The sequence below is a fragment of the Nyctereutes procyonoides genome, unplaced genomic scaffold, assembly GCF_905146905.1.
Source record: "Nyctereutes procyonoides isolate TBG_1078 unplaced genomic scaffold, NYPRO_anot_genome, whole genome shotgun sequence".
NCBI lineage: Eukaryota > Metazoa > Chordata > Mammalia > Carnivora > Canidae > Nyctereutes > Nyctereutes procyonoides.
Genome location: NW_026575139.1, coordinates 24,357,233 through 24,381,044, shown reverse-complemented (window position 1 = coordinate 24,381,044; position 23,812 = coordinate 24,357,233). Strand labels below are relative to the sequence as shown.

Genomic DNA, 23,812 nt, shown 5'->3' with positions numbered 1-23,812 from the left:
TTGAAGAATGGGTTTGGAAATAAAAATGTCCTGAATGGAAGTTGTGCCTCTCCCAGACAAGAGACAATGAGTACCCGAGAAGCTCTAATAAAACTGATAGTCCTCTTTAACCAGCAAAGCAAGTTTTAGATGGCTTATATGGCACTTATAAATTTTCGTATCATTCCTTCCTTACATTTAACTGGCTAAAAAAGTCAAGTCTTGGTTTTACCAGATTATTCTTGATGAGAAAAATCCATATAAGAACATGACTGGTTCTTCAGAAGCTCAGTATGACACCATGATACAAGCAGACTGAGTTCCTGAAGCAGATTCCAAACCCTAGCTATTAGCATCCTTGGATGTCTCTGAATTGCTTACAGGCATATCTTGACATTACCAAAACACATCAACAAGACAAAATTAATTTTATGGAAAGAGCACTGCAAAACTAGAAGAGTAATAACTGGGTTTTATAATTCCTAATAGGATAATAGGATGGAATCAATGTCCTTAAAGATTAACTTAGGTCTACTCTTTACCAATGGTCTTTCTTAGGATCAGGTGAGAAGGGAGCCCTGCAACTGAGATGGCATACGATATTAACATCAGATTGTTCTCTGTGCCTTAGCCTTTATTTGTAATATAGGGCTTCTGAACCAGGAAAATTCAGAGGAAACACAAAAATAGATGTCCAACATCCTAAGCTCAAAGAGATAAACTGAAATCTACTAGAGATTCTTGGCCAGAAAAAATGGTAGAGCATTTCTTTGTTTTTAGAAAGTGTTGGAAAGGGCTAAGAGGTCAGAGCTATGATGTGGACAATGACTCTTGAAGGAACACCTGAGCATGTAAATGCCTGTTAGTAAGCACAGGAAAGACTCCTGAAGACCTGCTTTATAAATACGGAGAACTTGGCAGCCCAGGTGGCTCAGCGGGTTAGCACCGCCTTCAGCCCAGGGCGTGATCCTGGAGTCCAGGGATCGAGTCCCACGCTGGGCTTCCTGCATGGAGCCTGCTTCTGCCTCTGCCTGCTTGTGTCTCTGCCTCTCTCTGTGTCTCTCTCATAAATAAATAAAATATTTTTAAAAATAATTTTTAAAAATTTTAAAAAATAAATAAATATGGAGAACTTAGAAAAATACTGAGAAAAGCATGTGAGATTTAACATGGTTTACAGTTATAGATCGCGGTACCGGAAAGGATAAGAAAAAAAAAAAATTAAGACAAGGGCAACACATACTTACCGTCTCAGCCATGGAATACTCAGAATTAAGTTTCTTGGCTAGGCCATAATCTCCAAGTTTTATTAGGTTTGCCTTGGTCAGAAAAATATTTAATGTCTTTATATCTCTGGAATAAAAGATACTGTATATTAAATTCCTACAGACAATCAGTTTGTTTCACCCCTGACTCTGCCCAGAATTAGTACAGAATAAAATGAGTGGTTACCACTGCTCAGACTATTATGGGATCCCAAACAGTGATCACCACTTTCACATGCACTTTAACACTGAAAAGGGGATTGGGGGGAATGGAGGCAGAGAATTAACTCCATTCTTTAGGGCTTCAAGCACAGTCATGTCTCTCATACCATTGGGGATATCAGAAAAAATTGAGAGGGCCAGATTGAAAACAGTGTTCAGGCAGCCTGGGTGGCTCAGTAGTTTAGCGCCGCCTTTGGCCAGAGCCTGATCCTGGAAACCTGGGATGGAGTCCCATTGGGCTCCCTGCATGGAGCCTGCTTCTCCCTCTGCCTGTGTCTCTGCCTCTCTCTCTCTCTCTCTCTCTCATGAATAAAAAATAAAATCTTAAAAAAAAAAAACAGAAAACACAGTGCTCTAGGTAATCCTATAGTTCCTATGAGGTGCGCTGCCTCTTCAATTACCATTTAAACCTTGAATTGGTTGGTGTTAAAGCTTCAAATCTGTTAAGGCAAGGGAAAAGATTGCACATCCCAGCAGCAACATGATTAGGCTATGTAGATCACCTAAATAAAACCACTGGCTCTTTTTCTAAAGATGAGTTGGTCATATATAACACAAATAAACTGTGCTTGGTTCACACTCTGGCTTCCTTAACATGTGAAAAAACCAGAATACTTTTTGTAACTTTTGAAAAGAAAATAATATGCAACTATAGCCATTCAATAGATATTAAGAAGCACATGTTAACTAAATGAATAAACCAACAAAAAAAGAAATACTGGTGAATCAACACTAATCTCTAGCAATGATCAATGAATGACTCACTTAAGAGGAGTATGTTCTAATAGTTCTTTCCTATAGCTAGAAATGAATAGATAGCTATTAAATTGTAAAATTAATTGTATTTTTATGTAAATTAAGGCTCAATTATAAAATTAAAAATATTTGCCAATTATTATTGCTCACAGAAAACATTTACTATGAATTCCAACCAATCTAATATCACTTCTCTTAGTGGCTTCTAGACTTTACTGATGAATTAATGAATTCAACTCTAAAATATCTCATAAAAAAGCAACTGAGCAGTACTTAGCTACTGAGATTCTTCCTAGATTACAAACACAGTTTAACTTCAGGAAGTGAAGGTAACACCCTTCATTACTCACTCTTTCCTTCCTAAATTATATTAACGGAAAAGCCTTGACCGCTTAACCAAAAATATAATAGTGCTGATGGGAGGTATGCAAGACGGGGGTTAGATTGGTGGGGAGGAATCCATCTCAAATATATATAGATATATATATTTTTTTAATTTTATTTATTTATTCATAGAGAGAGAGAAACAGAGACACAGGCAGAGGGAGAAGCAGGCTCCATGCAGTGAGCCCAACGTGGGACTTGATCCCAGGTCTCCAGGATCACGCCCCGGGCCGAAGGTGGTGCCAAACCGCTAAGCCACCCAGGCTGCCCTCAAATATATTTTTTTAAAGTAGGCTCCACACACACCCAGCATGGAGCCCAATGCAGGGCTTGAATTCATGATCCTGAGATCAAGACCTGAGCTGAAATTAAGAGTCAGATGCCTCACTGAGTCACTCAGATACCCCTCTGTCCCATATTCTTTCACTCATTACCTATGAAGGATTCCAGCTTTATGGATACAGCTCACTGCTGAAACAATCTGAAATAGGTACCATACCACCATCTACAGAAAAAAAAATAATTATATTTGGACTGGAAACAAAAAAAAATTCCATTTAAATAAAGACACATACTAAAACAAACAAAACAAAGGAAACTGCAACCAGAGGTTATGATACAACATGACCTGACATCTCTTGCTTGAAGGCTGAGTAGGCAAAGAAAAGTGGTAGGGGTAAAAATAAAAAGCAGGTCATCATAAAAACGATTCCGATGTTATTATAAAATATGGGATGGTGAAGCAGAGTTGTGGAAAAAAAAGGAAAAAGAACGCAAAAGTATAGAAAACTGGGCATACCAGTCTGCAGTAATAGAACCGGGGAAAGAAAGCCCATAGAGAATCATGATGTGGAGGTAAAGCGTTTAGGAAGCAGCTAGAGCTTCCCTGTTAGAGGTCTCCTTTCTCATGAATAGCAACCAGAGCCTGGAAGGAGTCTGAACAAAAGGAAAAAAACACTCTTCATTGTTGGAAGAGTAAATATAGGCCTAGAATGTAAGAATCACAACAATATACAATTCTAGGTTCCTTCCAAAGAAGCATGAATTACCTCTTCCTCAAACAACTTGTCCTTCTGACGAAGGATTTTGTCATACAGGTTCCCTCCTGCAATTAACAAGAGACAGGTGTGAATTGCTTCATAAAGATCAAAGCTTGGCTCCTGTAGCCACTAGGGTTTTAACAAGTGACACAAGGAACTGAAGGATTCTGCTTCCTCTCCAAAGGAAACCCCTTCTTTTCTCTTGTTCTTTACAAAACTCTTCCCATCCTTTTGAGGACTGTATCCAAAGTCTTCTTCAAAGTTTCCCCTCCCTAACAAGGGAGGCTCAATACAAAAATGGGAAGTATGAGATTTTTAGAAAAGATAAGAACAAAGCCCATTCCTATATTATCCTAATTAGCAAAATACCTTGAAAGTCTTCAAAATCAAAAGATTTTCTTTCCTAGGACTCCTTTTAAAGGAAACTGCAATATTTTTGTAATAACTCTCTGGTGTGACTGTGACTACTAGAACATTTGGGTTATACCTGTGATACCATGTTTTGTACATACAGGTGTATCTCATTGACAATTTCCTTTTTTTTTTTTTTTTTTTTTTTTTTTTTTACTACTTCACACTGAAACGGTTTCCATAATTTAGGGTATACCCTAGACTGTTTCCAATCATTACTCCCTTTACTAACTCCTTCCTAAGGAAGAACTCTGAATTTGTTTCTCCCTTGCCTTTATCAAATAACAGACTACAAATGATCACCATTCATTTTACTTCCTACCTGCAACTATAACTGCCGCCTTAGCTCGTCTCAGTTTCACAACGCCTTTCCCTTTAAGTTAGTAACTCAATGTTTCAACAAATCTACCACTTGTTCTAGTCCCTCCTAACCACAAAGGAAGTTAGCTGCTTAGGCTTCTGCTATTTCAGAAATCTCTAATATAATCTTATACATTAAGGGTTGATCAGAACCAGCAATAATCACGGTACATAAGCCAAAAACACAAAAAGTTAGAAGTCTAGGATCTTTTTCTTAGAGATCTAAGTGAAGAATATGCTGGGACTTTTTTTTAGCTTGTAGCTCAAGAAAGGGCTTTGAGCGTTCTCCTATGTAATAAGGATTAAGAGCTAGTACAGTATGTATTAAAGATTTACTACTATCCCAAGAACTATGATAGGGGCTTTACATATTCATCTAATGCAACAACCCTAGAAGACAGATACTGTTTATTAATAAACTCATACTAAGATGAAGAAGCTGAGGCAGAGAAAGTTTCTTGTGCAAAGTTACAGAGTTAAGAAGTACTGGAGCTTGTGATATGGGTTTAGAGTCTATACTCTTAGAACTGAGCTAATACAAAAAAAAAAAAAAAAAAGAACTGAGCTAATACTATCTACAAGCAAAAAAGAAATCAGAGACCAGATAAATTAAGGCCATGCTTTACCATGTGCCATTTTCATTCAGCTATGAATTTTGAACCACTTTTCAGTTGGATAACTTTGGCTGAGTTAAAATAAGTAAGTAACACTCATAAGATTTCATTAATATTACATCAAGCCGTGCCATGCCACATGTCTCTTAGTGCCTAATTAGATGTCTAACACTAATGCCTAAAGTTAATTCATGTGAAAAAACCTTGAAAAGTGAATGTGAAATTCAACTGAACAAATAATTTGAAGATGGAACTATAAGCACAAGAATTTGAATATGCAGGGGAAAATCCCTTTCCTTATTTTGTAACTCACTTAAAAATTCTCTAAGAACTATTCTCTTAAACTATTTGAGTTATTTCTCTTCAACTCTAGAAATCCACCTAAAATTTTTAATCAATGTATATGCCTTTTATTTTTTTCTCCCCCTCAAGGTACAAGAATGTCTTGCCAAAGGAGGGCCCATTGAATTCGACCTTACCGTTACAATATTCCAGCTCAATCAGCAGGGTGGTATTGTCCATGAAGTGATTGTAGTAGGCAATAATGTTGTCATGCTGCAGCAGCGCCAGAATAACAATCTCATTCAAGGCGTCACGACGTTCCTTCTCTGACAGTCGGATCAAATCAACTTCCTTCCACACAACCAGTGAGTCATCCTGCAACACAGTAATAGAGGTATCGTGCTTTTCTCTCGCCTGGCAGAGAATGAATCCACACCTGGATCTGTAAGTCTAGAAAGAAAACTTCCTAGATGGGCAGAGACTGACTCCTTTTATTTTTTCCTTTAAAAAAAAAACAGGAACAGAATTTAAGGGTTCTTCATACAATTGCGCATTGTAATTTAATGGGGGGGGGAGCAAAGCACTAAGATGCTGTTACATTGTTGCTACACTTAATTTGCATGATGTCAATTTCAGGTAAAAATAGGAAAGGTAGATCTCTAAGATTCTATTGAGGGACATTATGACAACCTGCTAGTCATGATAAGCAGTAGTAGGGCTAGAATACTGGGAGAAATGGAGAGCTGGAGAGCATGGTTATCTATAGCTAGTTACAGTTCCTTGTAAAATGGTAATATTAAACTTATCTCTGATTTTATAAATTTAGATTTCTCTAGTGATTTCTGTTTATGGTTTCTGGATAGGAATAAGTGATGCCTAAGGGCTTAGAGTTCACTTCCCTCACCTGCCCTATGTTGCAACTCCTATAGCTCCTATAACTTTTGTGTCATGTTCTTCCCTCTATCCATGACAACTTATCTGCAGCTCCCAATATCCACTCCCTTTTACAACACCCAAATTCTTTACTGATACTGCTTCCCAGCCCTGGAGCATCCCCACCTAAATCATTCTCCCTATCCTTTAGAATGATTCTGCCAGAACTTTTAAACTTGGGGGTGGGGGGTTATCCTGATAAACCTTCTACTGTGCCTTTATTCAGTGCAACCATTCCTTCATTTTCACAACTTACACTGGTATGATATTTGTGCATCCTTTCTCATTTATATACACATTCAACTTAAATGCTATTTTAAAAAAAAACAACTAATGGCCAACTTGTCTTTCCACTGAAATAAAACCTTCTGGAGAGAAAGGGCTGCTTCTAATTAAACCTTTGTAAATTCACAAACATCATAAACATTTGGCAATATGAACAATGGTCTGCCATTTTTGGGAAGTATAATCAAATTTTACATAAACCAACCTCAATAATCAAGTTCAACATGATGGAAAGGCATGGGAGAGGAGACCTGAAACTCTGTTCTAGCCCAAGATTTACTTCTAAGTGTCAAGTCATTTAAATAGACTGTCTTAGTTTAATTATAAAACAGAAACAGCAATGCTCATCTTCTCCTTCTCATGAGTACAAATAAGAAAAACAGAATACCAACAGTAACCCTAAATCTGTACACTATTGTTGCACTAAGATAAAAAAAAGAACACGAAAATTTTCTCTTACAACCACCCGCCTCCCCTCCTCCAACTTTCGGCCTTAAAACTATGCTAGCTTGGAACACACCCCAGAACTGCAAATGGATCATTTATGGGTGAATCATCATCACCCACAGTCTTCAGGTTTAAGACTTTAGTGATAAAGTCCAATTGATGGTTAGTTTTTGGAAGTAGTGTCAGCACTACAAGGCTTCAGATCAGTATACTGTTCTGGACTTGGGGGGTCAGTGATCTATGAATCTCTTCAAAGGATGTGTATATATGCAAAGCGGGGCGGGGAGGGACGGATTATTTTTACATTAGGTTTTCAAAGGAGTCCTTGCCTCCCCCTAACCCAAGTTAAGAAACAGTGGCTTAGAATATGCCAGAAAGGTATTTCCCATTCACAAACACTGATGAAGAAAGTGACGAACCCAAGGATCCTCTAAAAAATATCCAACTGGGTGTTCATACCTGAATTTAAAGACAGCGGCAAAGACGGTGGAATTGCCACTAACGTGGGAATTTTGAAGCTATGCCCCTCCTCTCCACCCCGACCTCGGAGAGCTATACACACGAGGGGAAGGAAGTTTTGACAACACTTCACATTCGTATGCCACTTTAATTTAGTTTGCAAAGTACCTTCGATTCTCAAAATCAAACTTAAAAAAATAAAAGATTATTTTAGGGGGGTTATCATTAACCCCAATTTACAGATGGGAAAACTAAGGCTCAGAGAAGGTTCAACGCTTTGCTCAGTTCCCCAGGTTCGACAGAAACCATCAGTTAGCAAAACCGGGGATCTAAACTCCCGGCGTCCCGGCGCAGGGGAGCTGGAAGAGTGGAGAAGACCCTGAGACAAACACCCTGCGGCCACGCAAACCTAAGTGACCTAAGCGAGGACGAGGGAGGCGCCAGCCTCGGGCGAAGCCGGGAGCTGGTCGGGGCTGGAAAGCGGGGCGGCGAAGGAGGGGCTGGGGCGGCCGGAGCCGGGGGCCGCTACCTCCGTGCGGCGGTACAGCGTGGCCTCCCCGAAGGCGCCGCGGCCCAGGACGCGGATGGGGATGTAGTGCAGCTCCTCCTGCTCCGCCGCGCCGCCGCCGCCGCCGCCGCCGCCGCCGCCGCCGCCTCGCGGCCCGGGACCGGCGCTGGGCCCGGGGCCCGAGTCCCCGCCACCCCCGGACTCGCTCCCAAAGTCCGAGTTGATGGAGTCGCAGTGTCGCTCGTACTCGCCCAGCACCGACATGGTGGCGGCTGCGGGACCGGCCTGCGTGTCCCCAGCGGCGCCGGCCGGCGCTGGCCGCGCTACTGCTCTCCCCCTTCAGACGCCGGCCCGCGGCTCCGTCCGCCCCGCTACCCCGCGAGGCTCCATGGTGGCTCCTGCCCCCTGACCCGGAAGCAGTTCCGGGTGCTTCCGGCCCGGCGGGCTTTCCTCCGCCCCCGCCGGCCCACTTGCTGAGTCCCCGGCCCGGCTCCCTCCCTCCGTCCCTGCCGGCGGGCCGCGCTGGCTGGCCGTCGGGGCGGGCGGGCGGGCGGGCGGCCTGGAACCCAAGGGCTCTGGCGGCGGCCGGGGAGTCGCCGACCGGTCTGTGGACCCGCCCCCGATCCCTGGCCAGGATCCAACAGCTCCGAGGTCCGGAGGTCGCCCCGTCGCATCTCGGCGCCAGGCCTATCTCGAGCGCAGTGATTCCACGTTGGACAGGGCTCGTCGTTTAGGGAGATACTGAAGATAACTGTAGTAAGCGGAAATACTTGCCTCCTGTCATCTCAGCCCGTAGGCCCAGCCGTTGCTCCCGGAACCACCCTAGGTCCTTCCCTCTTCTATACAACTCCCCAAAATATTTTAAGTCAACTCTCTTTTCCCCAATTTAACATCCTCCTTCCGTGTATCTGTCCAGATCTCTGACCGTCTGACCTCTTGCAACACTCTTGGAGCACGGGGTGCCAGTATATTTGAGGGTGGGAAATCTACAATAAGATGCTCTTAACCCTCAAGTCGCTAAGAGAACTGTAATGCAGTGAAAAAACATGTTCCATCAGCTATTGACCTTGGGCAACTTTACATCTCCAAGCTTTTTTAAAATCTGTAAAGCTGTAGGAACATGACCTATATCACAGAGTTAACAGCTAAGTTTTATTGAGTGTTTTGTTCCTAACACTGTTAAAGGTTGTCTTTCCTTGAGTCATCCCACTTAATCCTCATATTTTTCCCCAATCTACCGAGGGAACTGAGATAGATTAAGTAACTTGCTCAGTGTTACACAGCTAATAAGGGAAGTCAAACCCAGTAATCTGGATCCACATCTTTCAGAGAGTATGTCTTGAGAGTAAGACAAAGTCATGTGGCTGGAGGCCAGGGTGTATGTAGGGCAGAAGCAAGAGAAGACAGGGCTTCAATTGTTGAGTTTGGCTTTCCTGTGGACAATAAAAAATTAATTGAAATTTTTAAGGAGGGGAGTATATGATTAGTGACTATCCTAATTTGCTGGGGAAGTCCCAATTCACGCCTTTTCCCCAGGCATAAAAGAGCTTTATTTTGCTCAAGTGCCCAGCTCAGACAATAAACAACAGTCACTTTACATAAGACCAGAGATTTATTTTCTTAAGAACTCTGTTAACAATGTGGAGGACAAAGGCTAGAAGCAGGGAGACCAGTTAAGAGACAATAAAATTCTAAGAAAAGAAGAGGCACTGAAGTATTTAGCTATCAGTGTGAGTAGAAAGGAAGTCCATATTTGAGAAATCCATCTGAGAAACATTTATTTTTTAAAAGATTTTAATTATTTACCTGAGTGAAAGATAGGGAGAGAAAGCATGAGGGTGTGGGGGGGGGGGGGCGGAGAGAAGGAAGCTCCTACTCAACAGGGAGCCTGAATTGGGGCTCAATCTCAAGACTCTGGGATTATGACCCAAGCCAAAGGCAGATGCTTAACCAACTGAGCCACCCAGGCATCTCCATATGAGGAACATTTAGAACTTTATAATCAGTAGGGATGTGGTTGATGAGGTAAATAAATGAGTCCAGGAGATTCACTTCCTGATTTTTAATGAGGTGGATAGTGATTGCAAGGAGAGGATAAAGAGAATTGGTAGAAGGGGTAGGGGAGTTGTGAAAGATGAATTCACACTCCTTTGACCTCTACAGCTCATCAATGACCCTTATAAAGTATGATATCCTACACTCTGCAAAACACTCCACCTTGGCTCTGGATTGGAGTACAAAGGGACTGCTGTCTCCCTTGACCTGGATCTAGTACTTCTATTAGTAGGGGTGCTTAGGTGGCTCAGTTGGTTGAGCATCTGCCTTCAGCTCAGATTATGGTCCCAAGATCCTGGGATCAGTCCTCACATCAGGCTCCCTGCTCAGCTGGGGAGTCTGTTTCTCCCTCTGCCTGCTGCTCCCCTTACTTGTGCTGTCAAATAAATAAAATCTAAAATAAAAAAAATAAAAATAAAATAAAAAAAGCCAGCCAGCCTGTGAATGTGCAAAGCACTTCAGGTTGACTCTTGGAAAGGAGCTTTATGAAAAATGTTCAACTGTAAGTAAAAGGAAGGAGAAAATGGCTGTGTTGGGTTTTATATAGATGTGATGGGCAAAAAAGCAGTCCTGAGAGGTTCTGAACTGGGAGGGGTATTTTGAGAATGGAGGGTATGGGAGAGGACACTCTAGGAATCATTCCAATAGCAGTTTCCAAGAGAAGTTACAGAGAATATTTGGCTTACAGAACCCTATTTTACCTTTCTGAAGATGTTATTATGATTATGTTTATATACACATCATATAGCTTACATATTTATATATAAAATATAATAAAACTGTATTAGCTCAAATAAACTTTATTCATCTCAGCAAATTATATATAACTTTTCTCTAATTTATATGGATAATTTGCCATACTTTAAAACTGAAGCATATGGAAGAATTATTGCTACTTCAAAGAGATACTCAAGAGTAAGAGAAAAATACACCTAAAATGGTTTCTGCTAGCATTTATTTGAGAAAATTTACACAAAAATCCCCAATCCAACACTTACAAGTGAATCTGTAGAAATCCCACATGCCTCTGTCCAATAAACAAACAGAAAAATGGCTTATGACAGGAGTTTATTACAACAGTATAACAGCACTTAAACTGTATCATTTCTATGTTATTTATAGACTGTGTTGAAAAGGCTCAAAATGTTGGAAAGCAGGTAACATCCCCATTTTTAAAGCTTATTTGCTCTTGCACTAGCCTTCTATCAAAGGCAAATAATTTTTACTTTTTCAATAAAATCAAGGTGTTATCAATGAACTTTAAACTGAAAGCACAAATGTCTGAGTTGGTATTTCTGGCATGAGAGTAAAAGGGAAGGATATGGAAAAAATACCAGTTTCACAGAGTCACATCTGTGAAAAAAAACATCAGTAAAATAAAATATTCTCCTCTCCTATCTTATTTGCCATTTTGTCAAACAGAAGGATATAATCAAGTGAAGAACTTTCATTGCTTCTGAAAAAGGGGAAAGGCACCAGTCAGAAATATGAAAGAGTTTCTTACTAGGCTAATGGTACAGAATAGAATTTGACCTTTAGGCCTCTAAGACTGCATCTGACCCACAAATTTGGTTATTCTCTTCCCTACTTGGATGTATCCTCTGTCACCTAGTATATGTAATATCACAGGTGGACTTTCTCAACATCCATTGTCCATCCTCCTTATGGTGAGGATTTGGCTGCCAGGTTCTCAAAAGCTGTACCTATCAATTCCTACCAGCAGATGGCAATGTTACACAAATTAATGAAAGAACCATTCTGCCACTCTAGAGGAATTCTAGAGTCAGGAAGTCAAGAAGGTGGGAAGGGGGGCGGGGCTTTTGGGTTTACAGTAGCTGGAGCATTAACAGAACGGCCTGAGATTTTAACAATGTAACTCACTCCCTCTTCTAATTTTGTACTTTATCCTGGTCATCACAGCAGTGTTCTCCATTAATTCTAATACATCGCTTCTTAATTGCAAGCTATTTGCCCTAAGTCCTATAATTCTTGCCACTGCAATTAGACAAAGCCCTGCAACAGTCAGCAGGGGTTAAAAAAGAAAATTACAGAAAGGACAGACTCCTGTCCACTTTCCTAGGCAAAATGGAGAAATTTTCAAGTGACAGTATTTTTCATAACTTTTCATAAACATGGTCATTTGTATCCATACCTTTGCTTATATTAGTAGTGGCCTTTGGGCACCTTATATTCCCATAGCAATTCTTCTTGCTTTGGGAAAGAAGCAACATTCATTTTCAAGTATTTACTCTATTCATAATCCTTCCAGATGTGGTTTTTTTTATACCCCATGTCTTAATTTGCTAGACAAAACATACAAAGACAGGAATTAAGTCAGCGACTGGCCATGTAGGAAGTGTTGGTAAATTTTACTTTCATTTTCCTTGCTAGAAGTTATGTTAAAAATTCAAGCAACCACATATCTGACAAAGTACTTGTATCTACTATATAAGGAAGTCTTGAAACTTAATAGTAGAAAAAATCTAATTAGAAAGTGGGCAAAAAGAATAGAAATAGTTCATTGAGGAAGATATATAAATGATAAATAAGCACATGAAAAGATGTTCAACATCATCTGCCATTAGGAAAATGCAAATTAAAACCATAAAGAAGTACTACTAGACACACCTATTAGAATGACTAAAATAAAAAATAATAACAATAGCAAATACTGGTAAGAATTCGGAGAAATTGGATTGGTCACCCATTGCTGGTGGGAAGGTAGAATGGCAGTTACTCCAGAAAAAGAGTAGGACAGTTTCTTACAAAAATAAACGTGCTTAACCATACAACCCAGCAATTGCCCCCTTGGGTGTTTCTCCCAGAGAAATGAGAATTTATGTTCACATGAAAACCTATACATGAATGTTCACAGCAGCTTTATTAGAAATGGCCAAAAACTGACAATGACCCCAATGTCCTTCAATGGGGGAATGGTTAAACAAATTGTGGTACATTCATACCATGAAATACTGCTGAACAATAAGGAGCAAGCTATTGATACATGCAACAACTTGGATGGATTTCAAAGGATTTATGCTGACTTTTAAAAGCCAATCTCAAAAGATCACATACTGTATGATTCCATTTATATAAAACATTCTTGAAATGACAAAATTAGAGATGGAGGACAGGTTAGTGGTTGCCAGAAGCTGGGGCTTTGGGGATAGGAAGGGAGGTGGCTCTCGTTATAAAAAGGGAGCAGTACAAGGGGTATAAGAGTTGGACTGTTCTGCATTTTGCGGTGGTGATCACACAAATCTACACCTGATAAAATTGCATAGAACTAAAACACACATAAATACACAAAAAAGGTTTAGGCAGTTGAGCACAAATATTTTAATTCTCTAAAATGAAGTCCTCTTTAGGAGTTATATACAGTTCAAAGCTCCTTTCTATGAGGTGTCCCATCTATCACCCTTTTAAGAGCCATAAATTTATGAAAGGATATCACCAGAAGCTACCTAAACATTTCAGCTAAGGGTCAAGAGAAAGTGAAGTGTGTTTTCACACAGAAATCCAAAGAGGACAATCAGAATGAAACAAGTTCAACATGGTCATACAAACCTTGGTAAAAGAACTAGAGTGGAAGCCCAAGCTGGTGAGCAAGTAGGAAAAAGAAAGAAAACATAGTTCGACAGGTAACAGGAGGAAACCTAGTATAAATGCTGGCTTTGGCATTATCTAGGTAACCCCCTATTGTTTGTGATAGGTAACTCTATTAATAATAGTCCTATTGTTGCAAAACCAGTCCAAATCCTACCAAGTTAAAAAAAAGTCCCTCATTGATTTGTTGGGTGTAGGTGGTAACCCATGGTCCTCCCATACCAAAAGAGATCAGTTCTGGCAAGAAAGTTCCAACGTGCCTTGATGGTGCTGTTGGTAGGATGCCTTAGATCAGGCACGTCCCAGTGATGTTCAGCTGGCTGAGATACAAGGTGGGAGGAGACTGGGTCTTTTTACTCAATCAACTTCTTGGCCTTGAAGAAGCGACGCAGGTAGAAGACCTGCCAGGTGGCTAGTCCAATGAGGCAGAACATTGAAAAGATGCTGAAGTATAGGACCCGAGTATTTGTTGACTCTAAAAAAACAAAAGTGTTATAAGGCTATGAAGTGAGGCTCAACAGGCTTAACAGGGGCCAGGGGGAAAAGGCAATTAATTAACTTCACCTAGTCTCTAGACCTGGCAGTAGGATTTTGGATTGGCTTTTCTCAAAATTTCACTGTTCTATATATGAATGTTAAAAATTACAAACATTAGCACTATCAATTTGATACACAATAAGCTGAGAATATAGCCAACCACGTATCACAGAAATTTCTATTCCCTTGAAAATATAACAAAGCTCATTTACCTGGAAAAGCAACAATACTGAAGTAAGTGATCATCCCATTCCCCCATCCCATTTGGCAAAACTGAGAAAAGAGATCTGTCTCCTTTATGAAGAAACAAGAACTGCCTTCTCACCATTGGTATCTCGCATCTCCTCCTCTCGCTTCTTCATGTAGGCAAAATCATTAACAATGGATTCTGAAAGGTCTTCTAGGCGTCTGAGCTCCACCTCTAAAGGCTTGAGCTTCTCAACCTTGGCTATCTGGAAAAGAAAGGAATTATGAATTCACTCCTTGAAAAAACTGCTCTGGTCTAGAACAGGCAACAGAGGAGTCTTTTAAAAGTTTCACCAAATCTGGGGCACTTGGCTGGCTCAGTTGGTAGAGCATTTGACTCTTTATCTCAGGACTGTGGGTTTGGGCCCCAGGCTGGGTGTAGTGATTATTTAAAAATAAAATCTTAAAAAAAATAAAATAAAATAAAAATAAAAAAATAAAAATAAAATCTTTAAAAAAAATAAAATTCACCAAACTTAAAATCTTCCCTGTTATCACTCTAACATATTTTGAAATCTGGGCAATCTGCCCTTCTCCACAAACTTTTTTGATACTTTAATTTTTACTAAAAACTCCTTATAAGTATTATAATATAGTGGGCTATAAAGTAAAATGTTATTTTCCTAAGATTTCTGATTTTAATAAAGCACTTTACTTTGCCCTTCTACTCATGTCCAAGAAAAAAACAATATTATCAGTGTTCTCTATAGAACTCCATACCTTTTTTTTTTAATATTTTATTTATTTATTCATGAGAGACACAGAGAGAGAGAGAGGCAGAGACACAGGCAGAGGGAGAAACAGGCTCCTGGCAGGGTGCCTAATGCGGGACTCAATCTCAGGATGCTGGGATCACATCCTGAGCCAAAGGCAGACAGACACTCAACCACTGAGCCACCCAGGTGCCCCTATACCTTATAATCTTGCTTAATCCTCATGACCTTATATAAGGTGAATATTATTATTCCTAAATTTTTCAGATGAGGAAATGAAGGTTCAAAGTGTTAAGAAACTTGCCCTAGTTCTGAGCTTGGTAGAGCTGAGACTGGAATCCAAGTCTGAGTTTATATTTTATTCTGAAGGTACTAAAAATTTGATGGTGGAAACTAGCAGACCACACTAAGTTTTTTGTGGATCAAAAGTGAAGTGATCAAGCTATATTATATTATGTCACAAGGTTCTGCATAAGTTGTCCAGTTTATTAGTCAAACTTCCTTGGTTTCATACTGCTATTATTCTAATTTTTACAGACTAATAGAATAAAAATTTTAAACAAACTATCATTACTACTCTCAGGAAGACCCTCTTCGTTTGCCCAGGACTAAGTATTCAATGAGTATCATCAAGATTGATATCATAGTCAGTATAAAAAGATAATAAGAACATCCATATCAAAATCCCCAATAACTGTTGTTCTGCTCTTCTGAACATCTGATTTAATGTTCAAAGTGTCTGTAAGAATGTGAAATTATACATGTTTCATGGTGGCAGGCTATTATTCCAGTCTACTTCTCTTTTCTTAGGCTGGAAGGATGATTTGTATTTTGCCAACAGCTTAATAAAAGCAAAGCCTATTTGACAATGTTATATACCACAGATTCTCCACTAGAGGGTAGTAATGTAAACTGTATTTAGGCATTAAATGAAGACTACCAGAGCTACAAGGGTCTTCATTCTACAAATCAAACTGAAGACTCCATAGTTATTACTAAGTCCTTTGGGTGGAAGACCAAGACTAGCAGAACCATGGTTTCTTGACTCCCTACCTAAGGTCACCAAAGCATTTATTCAACATCAAAACTGCAAAGCTAAAAAAAAAAAAAAAACCTGCAAAGCTCTCCTATAAAATGCAAGCAAAACTGTATCTTTGACTTCTAAAAGTGTATCCGCTCAATATATCCAAATCCTATCTATCTCTCAAGCCTTAACCATGAAGCTTCCCTTCACTACTGTCCACACCAATGCCCTCTTTCTTAAAGTCCTATAGCACTTAGACTGTGCCACATCATTAACACTCAATCGTACACTGTCATATTCACATTGTTTTGATTTTTATCCTTTTTCCCCCACACTAGTTTGGCTCATGAACTTAAGGAAATTAATACAATGTATACTTTGAATAGCATGCCCATTCATGCCTTCTTCAGAAGGGCCAACTTTCTCATAGCAGTAGGAATTACTGTTGGTCCCCTGAAGCAACAAGGCTTCCTCAGACCACTCTGCATCTACCTTCACCCACCACCCAGGACAAAGTCTTCCCTACCACACTATCACTCTCGTCTGTGGTGGTAGGGACTCCTTGGAAAAGCTACTAGTCAGAAAGCCTTTTTCTGCCCATGTAAAACACCTCCAAAATCTTGTGAAATTACCCTTCTTAAGGTATTTCCAAATCTTCCACTCCCTTAGTGATGATTTGAACCTAGGGTTCAGAGTCATATAATTGCACCAAGGAAAGGTTTTAACTCTGAAAAACTGCTTCTTAAAGCACACGTGTGAACGAGCCTCTAGAGAATTGCTAGTCTGTTTTCCTTGTTGGAGCACTGAGACTCAAGAGAAGTTTTTTGTGGTAAGCCAAATTCAGTCAAATTGCTGTTACCTCCACAGTCCCCACCACAGCCCCCCAAATTTTAGAAGCACAGCAGTAACAGTGGACACCATCTACTCTAACACAGTCAAGATAAAGAAGGCAGACCTACACCCAAGAACAACTCTTGTGTGGGGAGGTATGTGAATCACAGACCTCTTCATAGAAACTAAAATGGTCAAGAATGTGCCAAAATAAAGCCAGATAATACTGCCAATCTTAGGGCTTTATGAAATTTAGGATAATCCTATTTACTCTGTCATAGTCAACTTCTAGAAAGGATAGAAAGAGGGAGCCAAAATTACTGAACTAACCAAACTGTGTCAGGTGCCTTGCCTATATGTTATTTCATTTAATTCATGTCGAGAAAGGGATTTTGGATCTAGTATGCAGAACTAGAGTTCCTCCTCTCCAAAGGGCATTCAGAAAAGTAGAACTTTTGGAAAGTCTTCAGCTGTTGCTCCAACAAGGGCAACAGTGTTTCTGGTATACATGTTGATAGCAAATGACATACTAATAGAACCCACAGGCACAACAGGATTTTTTAGTTGTACTGAAAATTTTGACATCTACATCAAGAAGGGAACATATATAGAGTCCCAGAGTTAGAGGATGTGTCAGACAACAACTTCTTTGTGGGATAGTTATTGCCTTCATTTCCACAACTGCAGGATTAGATAATTGAGTCTTTGCAAACAGCTGCTCTAGTTCATGGACCACAAAAAAAAAAAAAAAAAAAAAAAAGGCTCAATTCACATACTGACTCTATAAAGATGTGCCCCTCTTCATTGTAATGGGCAGAAGACAGTGTAAAAGGTCCTCAAAACTCAACAGAGATCAAAGTGCTAATATGTGAGGACATACCAAACTCTAAAGAACCATTCTAGCTTCCAAAATATTAGCCTGCATTTGTATTGTTTACATAGCAATTTCACATGCACTAATTAAGTAAATCCTCCATAACAATTTAGTAGGTATTGTAGTACTGTGTCTAGCTACTGAAACCCTGACTACTACTATTAAATTTTACAAAACCACAAGGGATTTCAGAATCATGACGCTCCCAACTGCAAGGGAGAGATACTTTGGATGTGAAAAATTAAAGAAATGTGCCACCTCCTCTAAGCCAAACATTTAGGCCAATAGGCTCAAATCCTCTGGAGATAAAAGCTCTCTATTACCTCAAGGGCCTGAAATTAAATGCCTCAAAACCTCTACATATGTTCAGTGTTCTCCGGTAATTAACCAGAGAACAAGTGCTTCTATTATTCATGTTCTTGTCACAGGCATTTGTTGAAAGACAAGTAACGGTTATTTCTAAGCAAGATTCAAGGGAGCCTAGCCACTGACTGAGGAAAGGGCTAGTCTTTGGCCTACGTCGAAACCACTCCTCTGTCTCAGTTTGCTGTGCCTTTTTGGGGGAGGTGGAGGGGGTGGTGGTAAGATCACCAAAGAAAGTAGTAGCAGGAGTTACTTGGTTAAGAAACAGAATTTAGAGCTGTGTTGTAACTATGTGCGTAATGACATGCTTAGGACGTGCCAGACTTCCAAAGCAGGAAGCAGGCAAAGGAAGTGCTGTGGTTTCCTTTCTGCTAGGGATTCCCCTCTTGGGTTAAGCAAAAGGTCAGGGAAGATAAAGGCCCTTCCCCAATGTCAACAAACTCCAAGGATGACAGAAATTCCAGGAGGAATAGGAGTTCTAAAATGCTCCATGACAGTGATGCCCACATTATTTTATATATAAACTCAATAATGCCCTCTGTTTTAGAGGGAAAAATTACATCTAATGTCTAATCAAGTGCCCTATTATTTCATATAATGGCAGCCATTATATTTGGAAGAAAAAGTTACAACCGGTAAAATTCCTTACGGTAGGAATTCAATGCATGCTGACTTAAGAGTGGCTTCAAGTTGAGGACACTGCAGCAGTCACTGAAAACTGAAAATTGGGGATGCCTGCGTGGCTCAGCGGTTGAGAATCTGCCTTTGGCTCAGCATTCTGGGATCTAGTCCTGCATTGGGCTCCCTGCATGGAGCCTGTTTCTCCCTCTGCCTATGTCTCTGCCTCTCTCTCTCTCTCTCTCTCTCTCTCTCTCTCTCTTTTAAGATTTTATTTATTTATTCATAAGAGACACACAGAGAGAGAGAAATAAAATATTTTTTAAAAAATCTTTAATAAGAAAAAAACAAGAAAACTGAAATCATCTTAGCTATTCTTCTACCTCAAAATAACTACATTTTTCTTTTATACCTTACAATGACATTTTAACATATATTATCTTATTTAAATAGTATGATTCTTCTGAATCATCAAAGATTAAAAAGATTATATTTTTCTTTTTTAAAAAGATTTTATTTATTTATTCATGAGAGATACACAGAGAGAGAGGCAGACACACAGGCAGAGGGTGAAGCAGGCTCCCTGCAGGGAACCCAATGCAGAACTTGATCCAGGCATCCTTGGATTCCAACCTAAACCAAAGGCAGACGCTCAACCACTGAGCCACCCATGTGCCTCTGAAAGGATTATTTTAATTTACTCTTCAGTTCATCAAATAAAGAGGCTCTCTTGCTTTCTGTCTTTTAACTAAACTAGCATAGACACAGAAACAAGCAATTCAAAGTCCCTGCCAGAAACTGTCTTCCATTCACTACCTCTACCGCATCCCTTGCTCTTGTTGATCACCTATAAATAACTCAGCCTCGTGTTGTTCCACTGAATATCTAAACTAAGGAAAAGAGGAAAAACCTAAAGAGCAGCAATTCTTGTACTACTTCCTGTTGCAGAATTAGCTGGTCATTTCCAATCTTCTTCCATTTTAGTCTCCTTTCTAGGTCCTGATCAAAGATGGAGCAACTTTCTCTGGGTCCCTCAGTCCTAGAAAATTCTCTTAAATCATTTAAATCAACTTTCCTTTATTTAGTTTACATTCTTTAAAAACCATTTACATTTCCTGTGCCACACCTCTTCTACATACCTTCAAGGTACCATTGTAAAAAGACTCTGATCTGGGTTAAAATACTATTAACTTTCTGTGAAGATCCATCCTCCAGGTCTTAAGTAGTTCTCGTGCTTTTGTTCTTTTTTGGGGGGGAAAGATTTTATTTATTTATTTATTTGAGAGAGAGAACGTGCATGTGCATGCATGGGGGGGGGACAGAGGGAGGGAAAAGCAGACTCCCCGCTGAGCAGGGAGCTGGACACAGGGTGGAGGTAGGGGTGGGGGCTCCATCCTAGGACCCTGGGATCATGATCCGAATTGAAGGCAGACACTTAACTCACTAAGTGCCACCCAGGCAGCCCAGTTCTTGTGGTTTTTAAAAGGTGCTCTCCATTTGAAGAACCATTTTGTGATATCTTTCATAATAGACAAAAATGGCTCAGAGTCCCCTTACCCTTATCCTATGCACACCTCCACCTCCCTAATAAATGTCAATTTTTATTACCTATAATACTTCCTGTCAGCAAAAATGTTTATTCATTATCACCATTCCTAGTCTCTTGCAGTTTTTGCTTCCATCTTGCTCTTTAAGTTTCTTAGAGTGTGAAATTATTTTATTAACTAGAAGCTACTTTTGACTATGGTGTTTCTCAAAGACAGCACAGTTGTTCAAATCTAAATAGCACTGAATCTATGTCCCAGAAATATATATATAGCTGTCAGTCTGGGAATAAAATCTTTAAGAACTAAAAACACGTTGCTTTTCTTAATCTTGGACATATAAGTGAAGTCGAGCTTTTAAAAAGTATAAATAGAGGCACCTGGGTGGCTCCGCGGTTGAGTGTCTGGCTTTGGCTCAGGTTGTGATCCCGGGGTTGTGGGACTGAGTCCCGCATCAGGCTACCCGCAGGGAGCCTGGTTCCCTGGTTCTTCCTCTGCCTATGTCTCTGCCCCTCTATGTCTCCCATGAATAAATAAATTAAATCTTAAAATAAAAATAAATAAAAAGTCTAAGTATACACCTTGTTTCTGTCTCAAGAGCACTAATGGCATATGCTTGAGTGTTTTATCTCACCAACATTTCTATGGGATAGTTGGTTCAGTCCTTTGGCCAAAGGCACTACCAGAATTATTGTTCAAGGCTGTTAACACAACTTTTTGTATTAGTTAAGATTGTAGCTGGTTGTCACATGACTACTGAGAAAACAAAAGCCTTCTGGGCAAAGCACAGCCGGCTGGCCTGACTAGGTCACAGAAACCTCCCAGCACAGCACGCTACTACTGGCTGTTAGAGAAGGACATACCTCTTCATAATTTTTCGCCTCCACTCCATGTTTCATGTCTAGAATCACGAGTTGATCAGGTATCCGCCCTGTTCCTGAGAAGGAAATCAAAAGATTCATTGTGTAGAATATTTAAAATTCCGGGAAATCACCCACCCACCCTCCCTCTCTCTAACCCCTACCCTCTCAATAGAGGGAAACAGTCGCAACTCCTCCCCCTACTCAGCTGCAAAAAATTCCTGGCTCTGGCTAAAATCACAAGCATTCCAGACAAAGCCTCTATCTGTGCGGGGTGCCAGAAAGCAACAAGAACCATGCTGCTGGCAAACATCTCTGAGCAAGCAGGACACAAGACACTGTAGCTGGTACTACAGAGGAACAGAATAGCAGAAGAGACAACATACAGGCTTACTGAATCGGGAAATAAAATTCAAGTCAAAACAGTACAAAAATGAGTGGCATATAGACCAATAGGTGGTAGGCACCAACTAAGATTGAAAAGGTGCATTTCTATATCTGGAAAGGCTGTCCTGTCAAATTTTGAAAAAAAAAGGATTACTGGGTATATGGTAAGCTTGGATTTACTTAATATAAACATGAGTATTGAAAACAACACAGGATTTAGCTAATGTTCCACTTTAATTCAAACATTTTGGTCAATGTACGGCCATTTCTGTAGGTTAATAAAATATTATAGGACCCACAAAACACTTCAAAGAGAATAGCCCAAAAAAAATTCTTGTAAAGGGATCCCTGGGTGGCGCAAAAGGAGAGTACAATTTTCAGGGATGCTACTTAGAGAAGTGTCTATTTGGGATAGTAGGGCTAAGAAAGCTAGGGTCATATTAGAAAAGGTAAACTGATTCAGCTTGATCAAAAAAGAATTTAACCTTAAATCATCAAATAGGAGAGAGGGAAAGACTCCAGAGTCCCAAAATTGCTCAGCCCCAATCCCTTGGAAATCACCTGATTATTTATGAAATAAAAAACTGCCTGCATGGAATTAGGAGTTTAGTGAAACAGTGCCACTTAAACATTGGAGTTCTTGAGACTACAAGCCAGAGAGAATGGCACTATACTCCACCGCCTGAACACTGCAGGTTTCTGAAATGGACTAAAGTCAATTCAATAACTACTGAGAACTCACTGGGTGCTAGAAATGTACTGAATTACAATCTCTGCCTTCAAAAATTCGATGGGGAGCTAAGACAAATAATTGTAACAGCTACAATGAAAATGCAAAGCAGTATAAAACTTCAAGGGAAAAAAATCCATTCAGATAATCCCAGCTATGGAGTAAAGGTTAGAGAAATAAAGGGATTAGTTGTGGACAGACTCCACTAAAGAGAAAGCAGCTGAAGACAAGGACAAAGTACTCTGGCAAAGGCAGAGTATTGGCAAATATTGAAATGAGTATGGCATGTTTCAAAGACAGTAAAGTTCTTTTGGATAGATCAGAAAGATCAACTTGAAAGCAACAGAGGGGCACATGGTTGGCTCAGTTGGTAGAATATGTGGCTCTTGTCTTGGGGTTGTGAGTTCAAGCCCCATGTTGGGTGTAAGGGATTACTTAAAAATTAAAAAAAAATGTAATGCAAATTAAAAAAAAAGAGGAGAAAGAGAAAGCAACAGAAATAAGACTACATAGGTAGGACTAAGAAACTAAGTCACAGATGTCTTCTGAGCATGAAACTAGTAAGTCTCCTAAACAAAAAAGAAAACAAAACAAAGTGGCACCCAGAGAAGCAGGGATCTTTTCCCAAATCCAATGTGTAGACCTGGTCACTGCACTGGTCTTTAAGAGATACAGTGCAGGTTTTTGCTTCTCCTTCTTCATTTAAAAAATTATGAAACTGAACCAGTTCACAACCCTACCTGGTCCAAATGATCAAGATATTCTCTCCCTAACAGGGTCTTCCCACCATCATTCTATTGCCACAGCAAAGCATTAGCATTATTCAAACACTAGTGAAACCACAAACCACAGACCTCTGGCTATTCTCAGTCTAGACCATACAGTCTCTTGCACAGACCAGCTAGCTTATTCCCTTAGCTGACATCATAGCCCTAAAGGGTCCCTTTTATTAAAAACAAAGCAAAACAAAAAACAACAAAAAATCCACCAACCTTCTCTGCATTTTTCTGTTAAATGGACAATCTTTTAAAAGGTGCTCCAAAGACTACAAGGTATCACATTGTTCATATCAAAATAAATGAAACTAGAAGTTGAGTGCTGACTATACAGTGTGTGGATACATTTGTACATATATATACATATATGTATTTTTTTTAGGAGGGGGAGAGGCAGAGAGAGAATCTTAAGCAGGCTCTACCCATGCCCAGTGCAGAGCCCAATGCAGAGCTTAATCCCAGGGCCTTGAGATCATGACCTGAGCCAAAATGAAGAGTTAACAGCTTAAGTACCCTGACACAATACATGATTTAAAAAGATTAGAGTTCAGGGCAGCCCGGGTGGCGTAGTGGTTTAGCGCCGCCTTTGGCCCAGGGCCTGGTCCGGGATCGAGTTCCACATCAGGCTCCCTGCATGGAGCCTGCTTCTCCTGCTACCTGTGTCTCTGTGCCTCTCTCTCTCTCTCCTTGTGTGTGTCTCTCA

The 23,812-nt window shown here is 40.1% G+C and overlaps 2 protein-coding genes across 3 annotated transcripts in view; both read right to left on the bottom strand.

Moving 5' to 3' along the window:
* The window catches only part of NEK9 (NIMA related kinase 9), a 39,106-nt gene extending 30,765 nt beyond the window's left edge, over nt 1-8,341 (bottom strand). The window contains exons 1-5 of one of the 2 annotated variants that reach the window (XM_055304041.1): nt 7,967-8,341; nt 5,511-5,688; nt 3,656-3,711; nt 3,041-3,111; nt 1,227-1,332 (exon numbers count right to left, since the gene is read on the bottom strand). In XM_055304041.1, coding sequence (XP_055160016.1) covers nt 1,227-1,332; nt 3,041-3,111; nt 3,656-3,711; nt 5,511-5,688; nt 7,967-8,209 — 654 coding nt within the window. In that variant the 5' untranslated portion in view covers nt 8,210-8,341. The remainder of the gene's footprint in view (nt 1-1,226; nt 1,333-3,040; nt 3,112-3,655; nt 3,712-5,510; nt 5,689-7,966) is intronic. The other variant, XM_055304042.1, reaches the window with a different exon arrangement.
* A 2,597-nt stretch (nt 8,342-10,938) lies between these two features.
* TMED10 (transmembrane p24 trafficking protein 10) overlaps nt 10,939-23,812 on the bottom strand; it is a 34,050-nt gene continuing 21,176 nt past the window's right edge. The window contains exons 3-5 of the mRNA XM_055304390.1: nt 21,220-21,293; nt 14,469-14,595; nt 10,939-14,081 (exon numbers count right to left, since the gene is read on the bottom strand). Of these exons, the coding sequence (XP_055160365.1) occupies nt 13,960-14,081; nt 14,469-14,595; nt 21,220-21,293 (323 nt within the window). The 3' untranslated portion in view covers nt 10,939-13,959. The remainder of the gene's footprint in view (nt 14,082-14,468; nt 14,596-21,219; nt 21,294-23,812) is intronic.